The sequence below is a fragment of the Diplodia seriata genome, assembly GCF_021436955.1.
Source record: "Diplodia seriata strain FDS-637 chromosome Unknown scaffold_8, whole genome shotgun sequence".
In the NCBI taxonomy this organism is placed as follows: domain Eukaryota; kingdom Fungi; phylum Ascomycota; class Dothideomycetes; order Botryosphaeriales; family Botryosphaeriaceae; genus Diplodia; species Diplodia seriata.
In genome coordinates this window covers 1,271,748-1,291,158 of record NW_027117315.1, presented here as the reverse complement: position 1 = coordinate 1,291,158, position 19,411 = coordinate 1,271,748, and the positions used below count along the sequence as shown (strand labels likewise).

Sequence of the window (19,411 nt, the reverse complement as noted above, 5' to 3'; positions counted from 1 at the left end):
GGCTGCTGGAGCGGCGTGGGGGAAGAGGTATATCTGTCGGCACGAAAACAACAGCCCCAAGAGTGCGCGCGGCGATGCGCGAGGGCTCGGGGTGGCTGGGGAGGTGCTGATGGACTTCAGTGGGCGACGCACGGGCCACGGCGATGACGCTGGGCAGCCACGGCCGCGGAGGATGTGCAACAGAGGGCCGGCCAGTCGCTGCTCACTGCACCCTCGGCCTGGTCGTCGGGCGCGAACGTGCACGCTGCTCTCTGCTCGCCTCAGCGCCGACAAGTCTTGTACGGACGCGCGCATGGCAGCCCTCAAGCGCCGTTGGGCACAAACAGAGCCCTGTCGAGGCCGGTGAGCCCGCCACCCGCCAGGCCAACACGGCGTCTCAATCTCCGCTGCACGGCTCGGATGTGGGCTCACTGTTGCTTGGTTCGGGCAAACGCACCCTCTCGCACGCATGGCTATCCCAGAGTGGCCCACGACAGCAGCGCCTGGACATGACGCAGTCGCTCGGCCCATCTCGCCCTCCCGCCTCACGGAACGACTGGCAGGCCACCGCCCACTGCGTCCCCACCCCACCAACGCATGCCCGTTGCTGAGACCGACATAACCTCCTCCGTATCTGCAGCCGCCTGATGCCTAGACCCTCTGGCGTGGCCACGAATGCAGGTTGCCGCCGCGAGCTGGAGTCCGCGAACCCGTCGACCTCCTGCAGGTACAGTAAGTACATCGCTCCTCCATCGCGCCCGCCGTCGATAGGCCACGGTTCCGATGGGTGCGGCCAGCCGTGGCCTCCGCCACGGAATCAAGAGTGGGATTGAGGAGGCAGTGTGGGTGTCATTGGAGCCGAGGCCAAAGAGCGATGCGCAAATCAAATCGACAAAAGAGCGTGTTGTACGTCAGAGATCTCATGTGAGGGAGCGACGAATAGAGAGGACACGGGGGTCTAGACGACGCAAAGTAACATTCACCCTCCGCGCTAGAGACCAAGGGGCGAAAGAACGTACCACAGAGAACCCCGCACGCCGGAATCCCTCTCACAAGGAGTCTGCAAAGGGATGGAGTCAAGTCTTGTTAGAACCCCCCAGATGGCGGGGTGTCAATCCTCCCCCCGCTCCCCCGCCCACTTGTTGCAACTTCTGAGCACGAGCTGCACGCTCAAGGACGGGCTTCTTCCAAGTATTTCAAAGCACTTGGCGAACCCGTTGGGAGAACGATGTTCCGATGTCATGACACTCGAAGGCCGTTGTATGTACATTTCAGCACAACACCACCTTCGCCGATACCGGTACGGTCACAGTTGCGAAGGGATGTCCCTCTCGCTTTCGTTTTCTGGGGCCGGCCAACGGAAGCTACCTGCGAACGTCGGCACGGCCCGTGGAGCCTCTTTGCAACGTCCTGCTTGCCATGTAACGGCCCGAAACTCCCATATGTTTCTTGGGAATCTGCTTTCCACGCTGATGCGGGAAATTTCTCGCTATTGTTTCCTCGTGTCTCTTTGTTGCAAGGTACTGCTGATCAGTCATGTAGATGGGCCACCTAAACTGCCTATCCCTCTAATAAACAGTATACTAAGAGGCTTTCTTCCACGGTTATGAGGGTTGAGCAATTTTTAATACTGGTAGAGGGATTGCCTGTCATTCGGGGGAAGCTAGCAAGGCTAACAGCATTGGTAATTGTCTCCTTGCTACACAAGAGAAAGATAAATATTCTTCGATACGGCGTATTCTTCAGCATTGGCATCATCTCTTCTACGTTCGTTGCTATGAGGGTTGGTCTTGTGCCCTTCACTTTCGCAGGCGCTGTGTCAGCAGCAGCACTCCCCGCCTCTGGGGATGGTGGAAGCTGCTTCGACATCAAGAGCGAAGAGGGAAGGTATTACGGCTCACTCCACTACAATGAAGTAGCTGGCACCGTGACCAACCCATGGGGGTCAGCATGCGGCTGGGGCCATGACGGCCACAAGCTCACGTGCGGAAAGAAGGTCCACGGTAAGTACAACTCACATGGTCGCACGTAACCTGCGCTAATTGAATCAGCCTCTTCCTCTTGGTCAGTCAGAGAGAGTGGGTACATTTCTTGGTCTGGCCACACCGAGGGGTACTATGCTTGCTACAGTCACACCACCTCCGAGACTGAGATCTACCTCTATGCTCAGCCAGACAGGCAATGTGAGAAAGTGTATGCCCGAAAGTCTCCATGCCACCAACCTCCCACCCACCCTTGCGATGTGCCCAACCCTCACCCACACTGCCGCCTCGGAGGCGACCGTCATCATGAATGGGACACCCTGCAAGGTCATCCTCATGCGCCTCGAGCACTTAAAGATTCAGATACTTCGGAGGAGGAAAATACCACGACAACTAGCAAATCAACCGACACTGCTACTGGGGAACCGACCTCGCAAACTAGCAAGTCAACTGCCTCGCGCAACGAAGAAGAGACAACTTCAGCAACTAGCCAGTCAACTGCCTCGCACGCTGACAAAGAAACAACTTCGCGGACCGGCAAGCCAACTGGCTCACACGCCGATAAAACGACGACATCGCGGACTAGCAAATCAAGTGCCTCGCACATCGACAGGCCAACGACTTTGCGGACTAGCAAGGACACCGAAAGACCAACCACCGCACCAAAGCCGTGCACCCCGCTGGAATATTGCGAGCCATCAAAGCCTTGCATCAACCCCTGCGTTCCACCCGAGCCCGAGCCCCCGAAGCCATGTGTCAATTGTCATCCTCACCCCGAGCCACCTAGGCCGCCGCCGCAGCCATGTTTCGATTGCCATCCTCGCCCAGAGCCGTGTGTCAACTGCCATCCTCACCCGGAACCGCCCAGGCCGCCACCGCCGCAGCCATGTGTCGACTGTCATCCGCACCCAGAGCCTCCCAGACCACCGCCACACCCCCCGAAACCACCACAGCCGTGTGATGATTGCCATCCTCACCACCGGCCTCCCCACCCTCCTAAGCCGCCGCAACCGTGTTTCGATTGCCATCACCCCGAGCCCCCTAAGCCGCCGCAGCCATGTTTCGATTGCCACCATCCCGAACCGCCCAGGCCGCCGCCACACCCACATAAGCCGCCGCAGCCATGTTTCGATTGTGATCGCCCCGAGCCTCACAGGCCGCCTCCGCCCATGCCGTGCATTGACTGCCTCCCTCCTCAGACTCACGAAGGCACCGAACCATGCCTGGACATTCCGGGGCGACCCTGCAAGCCAAGCTCCTGGCATTTCAAACCAATCCGTCTACCCTTGAACCTTCCCGGATACTTCGAGCATCATCGGACCAAGTCTGGTCACGTTGAGAGCGACCGCGCGTCGGATAACGTCTAGGTCTGTAGTAAAGGATTGAGCAGATTGGCACTCACCTTATTGAAGATGAGACCAGGGGGACTCATACCCTAGATCAAAAGCATGCACAATAGTTTCCGCTCATTTGACGCCCATGATCAAACTCTACGAGTTCCGGAGTAGGGAACAATTTCCCCAAATCTGTACCCCGTATTTCACTCATTTTGATTCGCGCGCACCTCAACGAACTGAGCTCTTTACACTCGTTGAGCGAGAAGCGTGGTATCGATCATTCTATATAATACATTCATTGTACAGTTAGCTCCTGTGTCTGATCTCGTGCAAAGCTTGAAACTACAGTGCAAGGCCCTGTCACATGCGTGCAAAATCCACCCCTCGATTCTCGAAAGAGCTTATTTGCCTAACGCCTCCTTGACAGCCTTTGCAAGGTCGCCCTTCTCCACCATCCGACCATCCAACGCGCCGCCAGGTCCCGTAATCTTCGCCATGACCTTGCCCACAACAGGGTTTCCGTCCTGCCAGCCCTCGATCGCCTCCTTGACGGCGCGCTGCAGCTCGTCGGTAGCCACGACACCTCCAGCAGCCTCCTCGATCTCACCAACATAAGTTTTCATCACGCTCGCGCTGCCATCCTCCTTCTCCGCCAGATCCTCGCGCTTGGCGTCGCGGAACTGCTGCGCGGCATCCGTGGACTGGTTGATCTTCTTTAGTAGTAGGGCTCGTAGCTGCATGTCGTCGGAAATGGGCTTGGCGGTCTTGGAAGCGTTCGTGATGTCGTTCAGAACGCTACGAACGACGGCGAGGCGGGCCGCATTCTTGGCGCGCATGGCATTTTTCATATCTTCGCGCAGGCGCGAGAGGACGGGCGAGGGCGAGGCGGCGGTGGAGGAGGGGCGGAGAAAGGTGCGCATGCAGCGGAAGCAGAGGCGTGCGGGGCGCAGACGCGCGGAGAGGGAGAGGGACATGATTGTGGAAGGCGAGTCTCTGTCTGTAGCTGCATCAATCGCTGTCTGTGGATGGCGGGAGGGCCGTGGATAAAAATACGCACCTTGACGGGAACAATTGGCTTTGGGCGATGGCGCGAGAAGCTACGGTGGAAAAAGCGCAGGTCACCTCGAGCTCTGGCGCGCGCGCGCGCCGCCGATCACGCCAAGCTTTTTGTCGTGGAGCTCTTGCTCTCTCTTCTGAAGTCGCAACAACACCATCCGGCAGCCCAGCTCCTGTCGCCGGCAGCCCAGCCTCCCCTCACGCGCCGCGCCGCCACCTCCGCCCCACCTCGGATTCCTTCTTCGCCCGTCACCTGTTGTATGCATGTTCATAGACCAGCCATTGCGCCCGCCACGACTCCCCCAGCTCCGCCATCTGGCGACCTCTTAATACCTCAGATCCCGCCGCCTGCATCGCGTCCTCGACGCGCCCGCGCGCAAGCATGAACCCCGCAACTCCCCAGCGCCCGCTTCCTGGCGCCTTCATGATGACGCCTGGCCCGCAATCGCGCCCAGCCCAGCCCGTCTTTCGTGTCAACACCGCTCCAGTAAATCCTCCACAGCAACTTCAGCAGCCGCTCGTGCCTGCACCTGCGCCACTGCCGCCCGCTCCTGCTGTCCAGCAGCAGCAGCCAGAGATCCAGCCCATTGAACGCGCTGCAAAGACCGTCAACGACACGTTGACCCAGGAAGCGAGATACCCGGACCTGGACAGTTATATAACGCGTGAGTTGGCCGGCAATTACGCGCTTTTCGGTGTCGAGGCTGACAATCCTAACAGAGGGAATATCTTCCGACTACGACATCCCAAAGAGCAATGCGCTGGCGCCCTTTCAGCAGGTCAAGACGTACAATATCCCTGACCGGATATTCGAGCAGTACAACGAGGCTCAAGTATCCACCATGATGGGTCTGTTCGCCGAGCTCGGCCACGCCTGGGTCTTCATAGATAACGCGCTGTACCTCTGGGACTACACGCTTCCAAATCCCGACCTCATCGGCTTCGAGGACCAACCGAATATCATCACCGCCGTGAAACTGGTGAAGCCGCGCGCAAAGGTCTTCGTCGACGCCATCACCCACCTTCTTGTCGTAGCCACCACCACCGAGATGATCCTGATTGGCGTCGCGTATAGAAAGACTCCGGAAGGTGTCAACGAGGTTGCATTGTACCAGACCAACATGCGGGCATCGATACGGGGCATCGGCGTTAGGTGCATTGAAGGCTCCGCGAAGTCAGGCAGGATTTTCTTCGGTGGAGAGGTTACGGACGACGTGTACGAGCTCACGTACCAGCAGGAGGAGAGATGGTTCGGCAGCAAATGCGGCATCGTCAACCACGTTAACAAGTCCATGATCAACTACGTCAACAACTCGCTGAAGCTCTCGTTCGGGGCCGCAATGCTCAAGCCCGTCATTGGCCTCGTCCAGCCAACGTCGAAAGAGCATGTCGTCCAGATGGTGGTGGATGACAGCCGCAACCTCCTCTACACTCTCTCGAGCCTATCTGCGATACGCGTCTTCCACATGAAGAACATGGCTTCGTTGGACTGTGTAATTACTAGGAACTTTGCCACGATCAGGACACAGATCGGTCACATGGTTGCTGCTTCTGAACTCATAACTTCTCAAACGCAGCTGGCTTCTCTTATCCCCATTTCGGCCACCGAGGCCTCAAGGCTAAACCTCATGGCGACGACGAACACGGGCTGCCGCATCTTCCTCAGTGCCACTTCCGGCGGCTTCTATTCGACTGACATCACAAGCGCCCCGAGCAGCATGCAGGTACACCATGTCAAGTTCCCTCCGGGCAGGACCAACGATCCGGCGAATCAAGCCCCGCCCGCCCCGCAAATCGGTGGCTACCAGGCTACCTCCATCGATACCAATTCCCGCAACTTAACCGTCACCACCAAGGCTGCACGCTTCGCGCCCGGTTACTTCCTTTGCTTCGTTCGGGACGAGGTCTCGCAAGCTGAGAAACTTTTCCTTTCTTCTCCGGATTCTGGGAGGATTGCAAGGCATGCCGAACCGGCGCAGATTCCGCGGTTTTACGAGAAGGGCCAGTGGATTCCGCTTGGTAGCAATATGCAGGCCGTTGGCTTGGTCACGGAACCGTTCGGCGCAACGACCACACCGCTCGGCTTTGGGAATGAGCTCGCGGTTCAGTTCGACAAGGCCACAAGCGAGTTCGCTATCTTGACCAACACCGGTGTGCATACAATCCGTCGGCGCAGGCTCGTGGACGTATTCGCGGCTGCTGTCAAGTCTGGGGGCGGTGAGGATGGTCTGGAGGTGGAAATCAAGAACTTCGTGCGGGTGTATGGTCGGAGCGAGACGTGCGCGACTGCTCTTGCCGTGGCGTGCGGCCAGGCTTCGGATGTTACGCACGACTACCGGGTGGCCAAACTAACAGATAACGAAACCCTGGAGTTTGCTCGCAAAGCATTTATTGAGTACGGCGGGAAGCCAACGTACAACGAGAACCTGCAGCTGGACAACAACGCGGACCGTCTGGACAACGTTCGCCCCTCGCCTCGCCATGACGGCGTGGCTCTTTACATCTCCCGTCTGCTGCGCTCCGTATGGAAAGTTCCCATCTTGGTGGAGGGCGTAAGTGCCGCAGGCGGGTTTGAGGTTACACCTACCATCGAGCTGCCGAAGCTTCAGAGCATCCAGCGTGACCTTACGCACCTTCAAGAGTTTCTCGGGTCCAACAAGAGCTTCATTGAGGGCTTGGCTGGCCCCGAAGCTCTTGGGCGTGTGGCGACTCCGCAGGAGGAGATTGCTCTGCGTGGCGAGCACCGAGCTATGACCTCCCTTGTCAAGCTGCTTACAAATGTGATTGAGGGCATCTCGTTTATCCTGGTCTTGTTTGACGAAAAGGTCGACGAGATTGTCCTCTCCCTCCCTGAGGACGTCAGAAGCAAGGTCCGCCAGTTAACCTTTGAGAACTTGTTCGCTGTTCAGGAAGGCAGGGACTTGGCCAAGGAGCTGGTCAAGGCCATCGTCAACCGCAACATTGAGAAGGGCTCGAACGTCGATACCGTCGCCGAAGCTCTCCGAAGGAGGTGTGGCAGCTTCTGCAGCGCCGACGATGTCGTCATCTTCAAAGCCCAGGAGAAGCTCAGAAAAGCCCAGGACGCGGGAGCAAATTCTGAGACCGGACGCCAGTTGCTCAACGATAGCTTGAATCTGTTCCAGAAGGTTGCCTCCAGTTTGTCCATGGAGCACATGCAAGCCGCGATAGAGCAGTACATTGCCATGTCTTTCTTCGCCGGTAAGTTGGCCAATTCGCTGTATACGTGCCGTTGATCAGGCTGACACAGATAGGTGCCATTCGGCTCACCCTTAAAGTTGCTCAGCAACTAGATCGCGGCAACAAGGCTCTTGGCTTCATCAAGGACAGCATGCATCCCAATGTAAGATACCTGCCCCAGTCTGTCGAGCAACAAAAGCTTACGCCATGCAGGATCCGAGGAAGAAGGAGTTCGAAGCTCGCAAAGCGTGCTACAACCTAGTCCATAAAATCATCATCGCCGTAGACACCGCAGCGCAAACAGAGCCCGAAACGATCGACGGTCAAATCACTCCAACTTACAAGAGGAAACTGGAGGCCTATGACGAGATCAACAACTCCGACGATGAGGTTTTCCAGACCGACCTGTTCGACTGGTACCTGGATCAAGGCTGGAATGACCGCTTGCTGGAAATCACCTCCCACTACGTTATCAGCTACTTGGAACGGAAGTCGGTCGAAGAGGCCAGACATGCGGATCTGCTGTGCAGATACTACGCGCACCACCACCGCTTTTTCGACGCTGCAAACGTGCAGCTTGGGCTTGCAAGGAGTGGTTTCAACTTGTCGCTCGAGCATCGGATTCGCTATCTCAGTCAAGCCAAGACGAACGCGTCTACGCGCTTAACTGGCTTGGGTGATGCTACGATGTCGAGGCAATCGCGACAAGAGCTCTTACGGGAAGCCTCGGATCTACTGGACCTGGCTAACATTCAGAGCGATATCCTTGATCGGATGAGGGGCGAACGTCGCGTAACTCCCGACAGGAGGCCTGTGATCATTGGACGCCTCAACGGGCAGATTCTGTCCCTGGATGATGTAAGCTCTGCGCACAATTTCCCTCCATGAAGCCCATTACAGGACTCACACGACTAACAACGCGCACAGCTTTACGGTGACTACGCCGACCAAGCCGGCTACTACGACCTTTGCCTCCTCATCTACCAGGTCGCCGACCACCGCGATCTCTCCAACATCCGGGCCACCTGGCAGAACCTTCTTGAGCAGACGCATGAGTCCGCGACAGTCCTGAACCAGCGGCCGTGGGAGGTGATAGCGGAGACTGTCCGCGAGCTCGGCGCCCGCCTAGACCTGTCGGACACGATATTTAACATCTCCACCGTGCTACCCTTGCTCGAGACGTACGCCTTCACGCACCAGCGCGGGATCGGCCCGCAGACGTGGGTGGTTGACGTCTTCATGGACCTATCGGTGCCGCATGACCAGATCGTGGCGGTGCTGGAGAGCGTGTTCTACAATAACGAGGCGCCATTCGTCGGACGGCAGCGCAAGTGGATTGCACACGACCTGGTGCACGTAGTAGACGCATGGTTCAACGACAGTACGCGTGGCGGCGGGTACGCATTCGGCGGGGTGGAGAACGCGGCCATGGTGCAAGAGCTGCTGCGGGTGGTCGAAGAGAGCGGATGCTTGGAGAGTGAGTGGATGGGCTTGGCGGTCGATTTGAGGGCGAGGATCGAGATGGTGTTAAGGTAAAGGATGGAAGTGCTTGAAAAAAGAGCGGTGGGATGGCCATGTCTGTAGAGACGTCATTTGGGGGAGTCGGTATCGTGGACTGCTGGGGCTGCGACTTGAGAGCATTTATGGTTGGAGCAAAAAGAGAGCGATTGTTGGTTGGGTTGGTCATCCACGGACAGGCGATGGGGAAAGGGGGTCAGGGTTCTTTCTCGATAATGGTGGATTCTACTATTGAAAACTGGCTTGCAGGCGTGTTTGGCGCGGATAAATTCTTTGCTTTGATGCGCTCTCTTTTTGGGTCGCTTGGATCACGGGTGGAGTGGAGGTCGATTCTCATCTTTGATGCGAAGAGACCACTCCCAGTTGCTTTGTCTGTAGCACGTTGCGTTTGGAAAAGCAGACGATGGCTGTCTGGGGTGGGAGACGGATCATATATGCTTCCTCTAATATGGGCATGGCCTCTTCACGCGCCGGAGGAGGTGGGGGAAACTTCCAAGGTCGACTGAGCATGTAGATCGAATTGATAATGAGATCAGTCCTGCTGCGTAGCATCCACCAAGCTGTAGAGTGGGCTAGTGATTGCGAAACATGACGCTGACACAGTGTTAAAGCAGCTTAGTGACTGGCCTCTCAACAGCTAAGATGGTTTCTGCCTTGATCCCCGACGAGAGTGCTTTGGCGACGTCATCCTGACCTAGAGTGCATGTTTTATTCGCGTCTTGGCTGAATGTCAAGACTGGAGCGGCAAACGTCGTCGCATTGTGCGCACCTGTATCGCCACAGGCTAGACATCTCTAGCTCGGCTTTGCCAGCAACGTGCAACAAGTGACCCGCATTTAATCTGTAGTTGCCCTTCATGCTGGTGTGAGAGGAAGTCTGCACAACACAACGGGAAGCCATCATTCACCAATTGAGATTAGTGCCGTACATCGTTTTCTGTGCCCTTCAATTCGGAGTGGTGGGTATGACCGTCCAAGTAAACGTGACTTTTGTCCTGATACTGTGCCCGTGCCAGACTAGGAGAGGGTGACAACCTAACGGAAAAAATGTCTCGGGTGGCAGCAGCAGCTGTAGCAGTAGCAGTAGCAGGATTAGCGGGGTTTGGATACAGCTACTAAAGCTCTGGAGGGGTTGAACCGCTCCGTATGCAAGAGCGTCCACCTGGGTCCCATTCTGGTGCATTCAACCAAGCGGGATGCAACACCTCTGAGCGATGCGGGAGACGTGGAAGAGTAGGGAGGGCGTCAGTGGGCGCAGGTGGTGTGTAGAAGGCTTGGGATAGCCCGCCCGAGCATCTCGTAGGCACATGCGGTCTTTGACAAAAACTGTCGGTGCTTTGTTTGAACTTTGGGCGTTCTGATAAAGTCGTGACCTCCTAGTTGAGAAGATAAGAAGCCGCCATTCACTCCACATCTCTACCACTGCTTTCGCCCTCTACTATGAAGAACAATATAAGGCAAAATTCTATCAGCAATTACGCTTAACTTTTCACATAACACTAGCTTCCGATTTAGAGGATGTGGGGATATGCGGTGCGGGTATGCACGGCGGGAATCTTGCGGCACACTGCAGCCGCCATGCATAAGGATGCAGTCAGTGTACACCACTTTCTCTAGTGACTACACTAGAGTGAGCGGAGCTTCAATCCGCATGCTTTCGAGATACGAACTACACGTAAGCGCATTTTCCGTGCACACGTTGTTTCATCTAGGAAGAAGTTTCTCTCCAAATCTTACTATAACCATATGGGCTATACATGCATCCCTGAATTACATTCGACAATGCAATGACCACAAGAAAGGTGGTGCGAAGTACCGAGTATACGTGCCTGCTCGCAACATGGGCCAACCGTTCCGCGAGCATGCACCTCATGGCGTGCATGTGCAGATTAGATTCCGCAAAATCATTAAAGATGCCGGGCAGTGATTTGTCTCCACCCAACCCCCAGGACGGGGAATTTGGTCACATCATCAGTTGAGATGGTTGGTAGACATGTTAGGACGTAACGAACACTCGCTTACGCCCATGCCCTCGTGCTGGCACCCTTGAATGGACTGTGCAGGTTTGTCTTTGCGTGCAGTCAATTATGTGGTGCATAAGAAGGGTGAAATTCCTGTATTTCAGTCGTGCTTTCTCACATAAGCTAAGAATAAAATGAAATGCTTCAAGACAGACGAAAGAGACCGCATATGTGTCCTCCCCTTGTGCCCGATCCTTCGTCTTTCCATTGCCAACATGAAACTTTTCGCAAAATCGTCGATGCACCCTCTACATCCACCAACCAGCTCATTTCCATGCGCTCAGCCCCGCCCACGGATCCGACGTGCCACTTTGCTGCTGCTGCCCCTGACCCATGCTTGGAGCTCTATATCCACCCGCTGCGTACCCGCCCGGCCCGCTCGGATACGACGCACCATTACCCGTCAGACCCGCATAGTCGACGCTCTGGTGACTCGGCGGAGGCCCCGGCGGGGGAGGCGGCGGAATGTAGCCTGGCGGCAATTGGCTACCGCCAGCTTGGGGCTGGTAGCCGCTGTACTGGCTCTGGGAGAAGTACTGCTGCGTCGGCGGTGGCGACATCTGACCGTAGTTGTTGGGGTTATATTCGCGTTGGTACGACTCGCGGCGAGGAGGCTGCGGTTGGTAAGGTGCGGCGTTGCCGTTTGTTGGGGGTTGCGGTTGGTATGACTGGTGGTGCATGGGCGGAGATTGTACACCATAGTGGCCCACTGATGGGGCCGCAGCAGTGACGGACGGGTACCGAGGTGTGACTGGCGGCGAGCTGGCGGGGTTGTAAGAAGTTTGGTATGGTGCCGTCTGCTGCAACGGGGAAGGACGAGATGTGGTTCGCTCATGCTGCGAGACGGGCGACCGTGACGGTTCCACCGACATGCGCTCCATGAGTTGCTGCATCCGCTCACGCTCCCGGTCCGCTTGTTCGCTGCTTCCCGTTGCCTTTCTGCTCTCAATAGAACCAAGGAGCTGCCCACCTTCAGCCCTTCGGTTGTTGACGAAGCTTTCGACATTCTGCTGCAAGCTCTCCACAGTCTCCTTCATGTCAGAGTAAAACGCCTGGGCCCTCATGAGACCAGAGATGAGATCGTTGAAAGCCTGGAATATCTTGCGGTATTTGCTCATGACAGAGCTCCTCTGCCTAGAGAAGGCTTCGTACTTGCTTTGCTCCGACCGCACGCGCTTGTCCTGCAAAAGATCGCCGTAGGTCTGGGTAAGCTGCTTCATAAGAGAAGACTGCTTGTGGTTGGCCTGCAGTATCCGGTTTTGGTGAGGTCGGAATTTTTCGAGCTCGGCCTTGAACAACTGGTTCTCCTGGTTGGAGATCTGCTTCTTGTTGAGGATAAGGACGTTCGAGATGTCGTCGTTGTGGACCTAGGCTATGTTAGACCGGGCTTTCCTAGCCAGAGCATAGTTGCGACCCACCTTTTCCTTGAGATCTTTCAACACCTGCTGCCTTTCACGCTTAATCAAATTCAGCTTCCTCAGAAGCTCTTCGACGGCTGCAATTTGCTCCGCTACACTCGGCCCACCCTCGAAATCATCATCGAGCAGGTTACCCTCAGCGCCCGGACTACTTCTCCCCTTCCCACGAGCCGCACCGGCTTTGATCATTGCCCGCTGGTATAGCACATCCGCCTCATCCGTCTCTCCAGCAGAACGCATCTCGTCGAAATCCGACTCGTGCTGGCGGAATGTGCTGTACAGAGCCGCATCGCTGATACTGGCCTCCTCAATGGCGGTTCTGTAGTTCTTGATATCGCTTCGGAGCGTTGCCGTCAAGCGTGCACTCGGCTGTTGCGTCCAGTCTACGCCGTACTTCGATCGCATCTTCTCGCATACGCTCTCCTCCATATCCAGCTGTTTCGAAGCTGTGTCGAGCATCGCCGTGATCGACGACTTTTCTGTGCTCAACTGGTCGAACGCAGTTGTGAAAGGAGCATGGCCGGCCAACTCCTCGCACCATTTCCGGAAGTCGTCGTCCACCGTCATCTCTTGGTCCATGCCGCCCTTGAGGATGTTCAAACTGTCTGGCAGCTTGAGGTAATCCAAACTCGCCGCCATCTCGTCGCCAGCCGTTTCCACGCGCTCGGCCTCGGCCCGTATTAACTTCGCCTTCTCCTCGTCGTACAAACTGGCTTGCTCCGTAACTGAGATTGGTACAATCTTTTGGAAAATGTCTGGGCCTATTATTCTCTGGATATCCTGGCCCTGGTAAAGCTCGCTCACGGGGATCGCTTTCGCAGCAGGCAGTTTCGGGATAGGGGACAGAGTTGCCTCGGATGGAACCGGTTGATGGTAGATGAAGTCGTTGTCTTTCGTGAACTCTTCGGTGCGCTCTTGAACGGTCGCAAGATGCCGTTTTGTCATATCCATGAGAATACCGCCAGTCTCAGAGCTCAGATTTGAAGTAGCCGGAACACTGGAGGGGAAAGCGTTCGCGATCCTGTTCGCGTCCTTCGCCTGCTGCTCTGCCGACTGAAGTCTGCAAATGGCGACGCCATGTGAGTTGGCATCATTGTCAGCCAGAGCCTGGTAATATTGAGCGAGCGACGCCATATAGTTGGCCTTGATCTGCGCCACCAACAGCCAGACCTTCTCAAAGATACCCCTGGTCACGTTGTCCTGTACTCCCTCGGCCGCCTGGGTATACAGAAAAGAGGCCTGGCTGGCCAGCTTCGCCAGCATGCCAACCTTCTTGCCATCCTCAATCTGCTTTTCCAAGAAGACTTCCTGGCCTTGCGCCAGCATTACAGCTATCAACGTCTTGATTGTATCCCTGCTCAGATCTGTGGACGGCGCATGCAGGAAGTTTTCATTGATGTAGGTGAACATGCCGGCTGAAGCCTGGAAGGAGTGGTACGCGGTCTTGAGGCCCACGTCTTCGTGGCGGTTCTGGTGGGCGGCGTGGCACGAGAGGACGGCGGAGATGTTAAAGATGATGGAGGCCTTCTCGTACGCGAGCGAATACTGGGAGGTGGGCTTGTGGGTGAAGGCATCGAACCTGGGTATGGGAGAAGAACGTCAGCTCTGCTTAACGGCAATCCGCGAACGCGGGACATGTTTACCATGTGAAAGATATCTTGATGTGGTTTTCGTCGACAGGGAAGCGCAGGTCGAGCAGCTCCAACTGGCCGTAATAGCGGTACAGCAGGTCTCGCCCCGCGGCACTGTCTTTGCCAGCCCCGCGCATATCCTGGCGCAGCCTGTTGAGGGTGGCGCATTCTTCCGAATAGCGCTCCGGGTCGTCGCCATAGGTCTGGCGAATGTATTGCTTCAATGGGGTGATCCAGTCGATCTCGTTCGTCTGCTTGAGCGGGCAGGACAGCATGGGCGCGAAGACGGTCATGATGTGGGACGGGCGGCGATGCAGCTCGCCCGTGGTCGCGGTGTCGTTGGCAGGCGGCGGACGTAGTTGTGCTTCTCAGCTCATGCGCGCGTTCGTTCGGGCGGCGATTGCGTGCGGGGGTGGGGAGGAGGGCGAGGATAGGCGTTCGGGTGTTCGGGCTGTGGTGTTGTGCTTAGTCGTGGCTTGCGTGTTTCCGGCGACCTGGTGCAGACAGCAAGTAACGATGCGTCTTACGGCGGTCGTGGAGCGGATGGGGCTCGCTCGGATGGCTGCGTCGCAGGTCGGGATGTTGGCAGTAGTCAAGCGCGTTCCAAAGCGCCTGCCTGGCTCTCGACTCGCTGTGGGGAGACGCTGGGCAGCGGCTTCGCGGGTCGGTGAAGAAAGAGCTGCGCGAATCAGGCTGCGGGCGGATGGCTGAGTCTAGAGGCCGGCGCTTGCATTGAGGCTCTCCCGACCATCCCACTTGCAGCCGTACGCGCCCACGCCCGCATCGCAGTCACCGCGTGCTGCCGTCGCGATGCCTAAGCCACCCGTCAGCGGAGGTCTCCAAAGCGGCCCGCATCGCCCGGCCAATGGCAGCCCTCCGCCGTCGCACCCTGTAGCGTCATAAGCGCTGCCGGCCCGAAATCGTCGATTAAGCTCGGCGAAGTCGTTGCCGCCGCTCCTTGCAAGCCTTCTCCTCATTGCTTGACCTCTGCACCCCAAAGCCCGAACTACGCGCGCTTCTGCTGCGTGCTGCTGCGGTCCGGGCCGCACAGCCCAGCCCGGCAGCTCTCCATCGCTTGGATCCGGACACCTTTCTGCCAACCATTGCACTTGAGGAGAGATGTCTCTATCATACTACATACACATACAGTCTAGCCCAAATATTTTCTGACCATTGCCGCTCAACGTCTCTTGGAACGCCGTGAATATGCCTTGAAAAATGCTTCCACACCCGCCAGCGCGTAAAACGCTGCTAAACGCCGAAGACCAAACACGTCCGTCATCGCAGCGACCAATAGGATCACCGCAAGCTATCAACCCCATAGTAGCTTCTCGAATCGACCCCTGGCAAACGTAGCCGCCTGATGGCCTCGTTTTGACTAGCAGTCGAAGCGCAAATGTACAGTGGAGAAATTCACAAACGCCTTCGGACAGAAGCTTCGACCCTGGCAGATGTTGATCGCGTCCGACCCCTTCAACGGCACACTCTCGATATGGTCTGCGTACGCTCAGCCCGAACCGGATGCCTTCTTCTGCTCGTCGTCGTTCTTTGAATCCTTCTCTGTCTCTTTATGCTGACCGGTCAGATTGTGCCATGCACTCTTGAGAAACCCCTCGTTCCTGTGCTTGTTCTTTTCCACCTCGTCAATCTTGTCTTTCGTCTCTTGGTTCATATTCCCAAGGTTCATGACTTTCCGGGCATTCTGATCGCCCATCTCGTCCGCGAGCATCTCCAAAATGGTCCGCTGGTTGGCGCTGAGGTACTTCGGCATCGCGACTTTGAACTCCACCCGCAAGTCACCCTTCATGCCCTTCCGGCTATTCAGCTTCTTCATACCCATGCCGCCAAGAGTGATTTTGTCGCCGGTGCCGGTGCCAGTGGGGACTTTAACCTTGACGTCTCCGTCCAGTGTCGGGATCCGGATTTCGCCGCCCAGAACAGCCGTCGTAAGTGGTACGGTAGCTGTATACAATACGTCGGAGCCGCTGCGCTGAAACTTGGGGTCAGCCGCCACCCTAATAAAGACATATAGGTCGCCGTTTTGAGTCCGCGGCTTGTCCGACACGGCGCCACCACTGAGTGGTGCATCTCCTTCTCCGGAGACGCGCAACCTCATACCGTCCTCCACCCCTCCAGGGATGTCCACGGTCACAGTTTTCCTTTCCCTCACTGCCCCTTCTCCATCGCAAGTCGAGCACTTGGAGCCACTTGGAACTGAAACACCAGCCCCACCGCACGCCTCGCAAGCCGTCGCCATGTGGAAACCACCCATGCTCACGACCCTCTGACCCGTACCGTGGCAAACCTGGCAGCTCGTTTTCTTCGTCCCCTTCTTCAATCCCGATGCCTTGCAAGTACTGCATTGAACCAATGGGGTAATGAAGATCTCCTTAGTGGTGCCCTTCGCTGCATCCATAAAACTGATGTTCGTCTGCACCTCGATGTCCTCGCCTACGAAAATCTCCTCCTGGAACGGGTTGCGCGAGCCGCGCGAGCGTCCGCCCCTCTTAGCCCCCGCTCCTGCAAACGCTCCGAATAGATCTTCGAAGTTGAAGTCGGCGCCAAACCCGCCAGCGCTTCCGCCAAAGCCGAAGCCGCCGAACGGGTTGCCGCCGGGTCCGCCAGGGCCAGCCCCTGCGCCGCCGAAGCCACTGGCGCCGCCGTCGAACGCGGCGGAGCCGTAGGTGTCGTAGGCCTTCTTCTTCTCCGCATCTGAGAGTAGCTCGTACGCGGACTGCGCTTCGGCGAACTTGTCCTTGGCGCCGGCGTCCTTGTTTGTGTCCGGATGGTATTTCTTCGCAAGGCCGTAGTACGCCTTTTTGATTTCCGATGTGGATGCGTTCTTGTCGACGCCGAGGACCGAGTATGGGTCTTTCGTTGCAAGATGGACCGCGGTGGCGTGGAAAAGCTGAGCAGTAAAGGGTGTCAGCAGACGGTTCAGTAGCGCGCGGGGGGCACCGTTACCCTTCTTTGGTTATCTTGCTGGGCAGTCCGACCGCATTGAAGCGTTGAGCGACGCCATGCCGGCAACGATGGGGCGGCGCTGGAGAATCGGCGGCGTTGGGGTGTGGAAGTGGTTGCTATACGCGCAGGCAGCGCAGTCTTGACGGCCGCCCTCGGGGCTGCGAGACTCATCATGAATGTGCGAAGATGATTGTTGGTTATGATATAGGGCGGACAGTGGCAGCTGTGGTGTTGAAGGGCTCAGAAATTTGGACGAAGGTTCTGGGGTCTCGTCGAGCGGACGAGCCAATCATGTCGGGCCGGATCCTTCGAGAATGCCGTCGGTTATAACGATGCTATCCGCGATGACGGCACCAGCTGTCGCGAGCTACCTAAGTAAACTCCTTATCCAACCCGCTCAATTGCTCCGTTCAGATAACTACATTGCGCTGCTCACGTTTGTGATCGCATCATACGCTCCAACGCGAGGTTCCAAATGCCGTCATGTTTGGTATATGCGGCGCGGCAGTCGTCTGCGCGTCTGCCGTCCCTCTTTTCGTCATCGCCGATGCAAAGGCGCGTGCACGCGCGCGTCGGCCTGCTTCCCGTCGCGAAAACACCACGCGCCGATAGTGACGATGCTGAGTCTATTAATGCACATCCCGTCCCATTATCTTCGTGATCCCAATGAACAGCCAACCGAATATACCAAGACCCAAAAGACGTGCGACCCTGTGCAGTCGCAGATCGGATGTGAGAACTCCGTGGCAGTCGAGTCTCTAGATTGCCCATAACCCGAGGGTATCCTCCCTTATTAACGCCAGTAGACCAAATATATAGGAAAATAAACGCCGATGATGCTGGATGCATTGCTCAATGCTGGGGGCCGGTCGTGGTTCGAATGAAACAAGCGGTCGCGCCGTCTAACGTTTCGAGACTACCGCGTTCGCGGGGGAGGGAACCGTAGCCTAAATGTTTTGTCTGGTGGGTATGGTCAGAAGGCGTATGTCGAGCAAGACTTGCGACAAGGCACGTACCCTGCATTTTCACCTTGTAAAGGAGGTCCACAATGACCTCGGACTCGCTCACGGCGAGGGCGTTGAAGTTTTTGCGCACCGCTGTGGCCAGTTGCTCTTTGGATATACGCCGTTCGTTCTTCTTGCGCACCATGGTGGGCGAGTAGTTGCCGATGCCTCTCCCTAGAATTGCGTGGCCCAAGGGATTTTTGAAGGCAGACGGCGCTTCGAGTCGGTGCGACGAACGGTAGTCCTGAAGCAGAGTAAGGTCTTCGGACACCCATGAGATCTGCGCGATGCACCGGGGATGCGTGAGCAAGCTGAACTTGGGCGAGATGAGCAGAGCCGAGGTTCTGGGGCGAAGCTTACTCCTCCGGTTGAGCCAGCATGGGCGGTCTGTCCACTGTTACGGTTCGCCGAATTTGTCGCATCGGCCGAAGCAGAGAGGAGCTCTTTCAGATGGCTTCCGTTTGTCAGATGAGCGGGTCCCACAGGCCTGCGGCCGCGCGCGTGTGAGGTGTGGGAGGCGGTTGCGTGCTTGTCCTTCGCGGGGGCGTCTGGGCGCGCGTCAGGGTCGTGAGGGCGAGCTTTTGCGGGCGGCATGGTGGAACGGAAAAATCGAGGGACTGGTCAGGCAGGAGGGGGAGACAGGACCGAGAGGCGGCAGACAACCGAGTGTTGCATTGGAGAGGAAGAATTGGGCTGGCCAGCAATCTCAGCGTCCGAGCGTGCAGCGAAAGCACCTCAAGCGAAGGCGCGCGTCATCTCTCAGGGTCCTGCCGGCCCACACCGCCCTCCGGCGGCCGCCCGTCTCCTGACCTTCCTTCCATCCCATCACACTCGCCGAACACCGCTCGGTCGAGAAAAGGGGGTCCGGCCATTCCTCCGTCCTCCCGCCTTGTCGTCTCCCATAAACCGCGGACGGGCGGTTCCTGCTCTGCCAGCCACGATCTTATCTTATCATAGATGCACGTGTCTATGTGCCTGCAGCCCGAATACATGTCGTCAATGTTGAGACGAAAAGCAAAACGTACCCGACCTGATAAGGTGTTAACATGGCTTGATATGATGCCAGAGGTAGGGTGAGGACAGTATTCGGCGTTAAACCAGCATCAAACGGTGCATGAGCCGGATGCACGAGCTAGATATATCAAGCACTAAGTACCTCTTCCGGCTGACGGGACTCTGCAAGCTCAACAACTGAACCCTCATGCACGAGTGAGCGAGCACCTGCCCACTTTGCAGTTGACCGGCCCCGTGAGCAGACCCAGATTCAGGGTCCGGTGTCCAGCGTCCAGAGTCCAGAGTCCATA

The 19,411-nt window shown here is 57.0% G+C and overlaps 4 protein-coding genes across 4 annotated transcripts; 1 reads left to right on the top strand and 3 right to left on the bottom strand.

Moving 5' to 3' along the window:
• Nucleotides 1-3,699: 3,699 nt before the first annotated feature.
• SLS55_007990 (uncharacterized protein) lies at nt 3,700-4,146 on the bottom strand (the record flags this gene model as incomplete). The annotated part of the gene is made up of 1 exon (XM_066779405.1): nt 3,700-4,146. One exon carries the CDS (start codon nt 4,144-4,146, stop codon nt 3,700-3,702), a length of 447 nt encoding a protein of 148 aa, XP_066630209.1.
• Nucleotides 4,147-4,736: 590 nt separating this feature from the next.
• Nucleotides 4,737-9,088, top strand: SLS55_007989 (uncharacterized protein; the record flags this gene model as incomplete). Its single annotated transcript, XM_066779404.1, has 6 exons — nt 4,737-4,841; nt 4,920-5,019; nt 5,075-7,573; nt 7,627-7,715; nt 7,766-8,410; nt 8,480-9,088. The coding sequence occupies 6 exons, from the start codon at nt 4,737-4,739 to the stop codon at nt 9,086-9,088; spliced, it is 4,047 nt and encodes a 1,348-aa protein (XP_066630208.1).
• A 2,833-nt stretch (nt 9,089-11,921) lies between these two features.
• Nucleotides 11,922-14,432, bottom strand: BRO1 (bck1-like resistance to osmotic shock; the record flags this gene model as incomplete). Its single annotated transcript, XM_066779403.1, has 4 exons — nt 11,922-11,926; nt 12,061-12,457; nt 12,509-14,087; nt 14,152-14,432. 4 exons carry the CDS (start codon nt 14,430-14,432, stop codon nt 11,922-11,924), a joined length of 2,262 nt encoding a protein of 753 aa, XP_066630207.1.
• Nucleotides 14,433-15,646: 1,214 nt separating this feature from the next.
• On the bottom strand, nt 15,647-18,252 carry MDJ1 (mdj1 protein precursor; the record flags this gene model as incomplete). Its single annotated transcript, XM_066779402.1, has 2 exons — nt 15,647-17,047; nt 18,133-18,252. 2 exons carry the CDS (start codon nt 18,250-18,252, stop codon nt 15,647-15,649), a joined length of 1,521 nt encoding a protein of 506 aa, XP_066630206.1.
• Nucleotides 18,253-19,411: the final 1,159 nt, after the last annotated feature.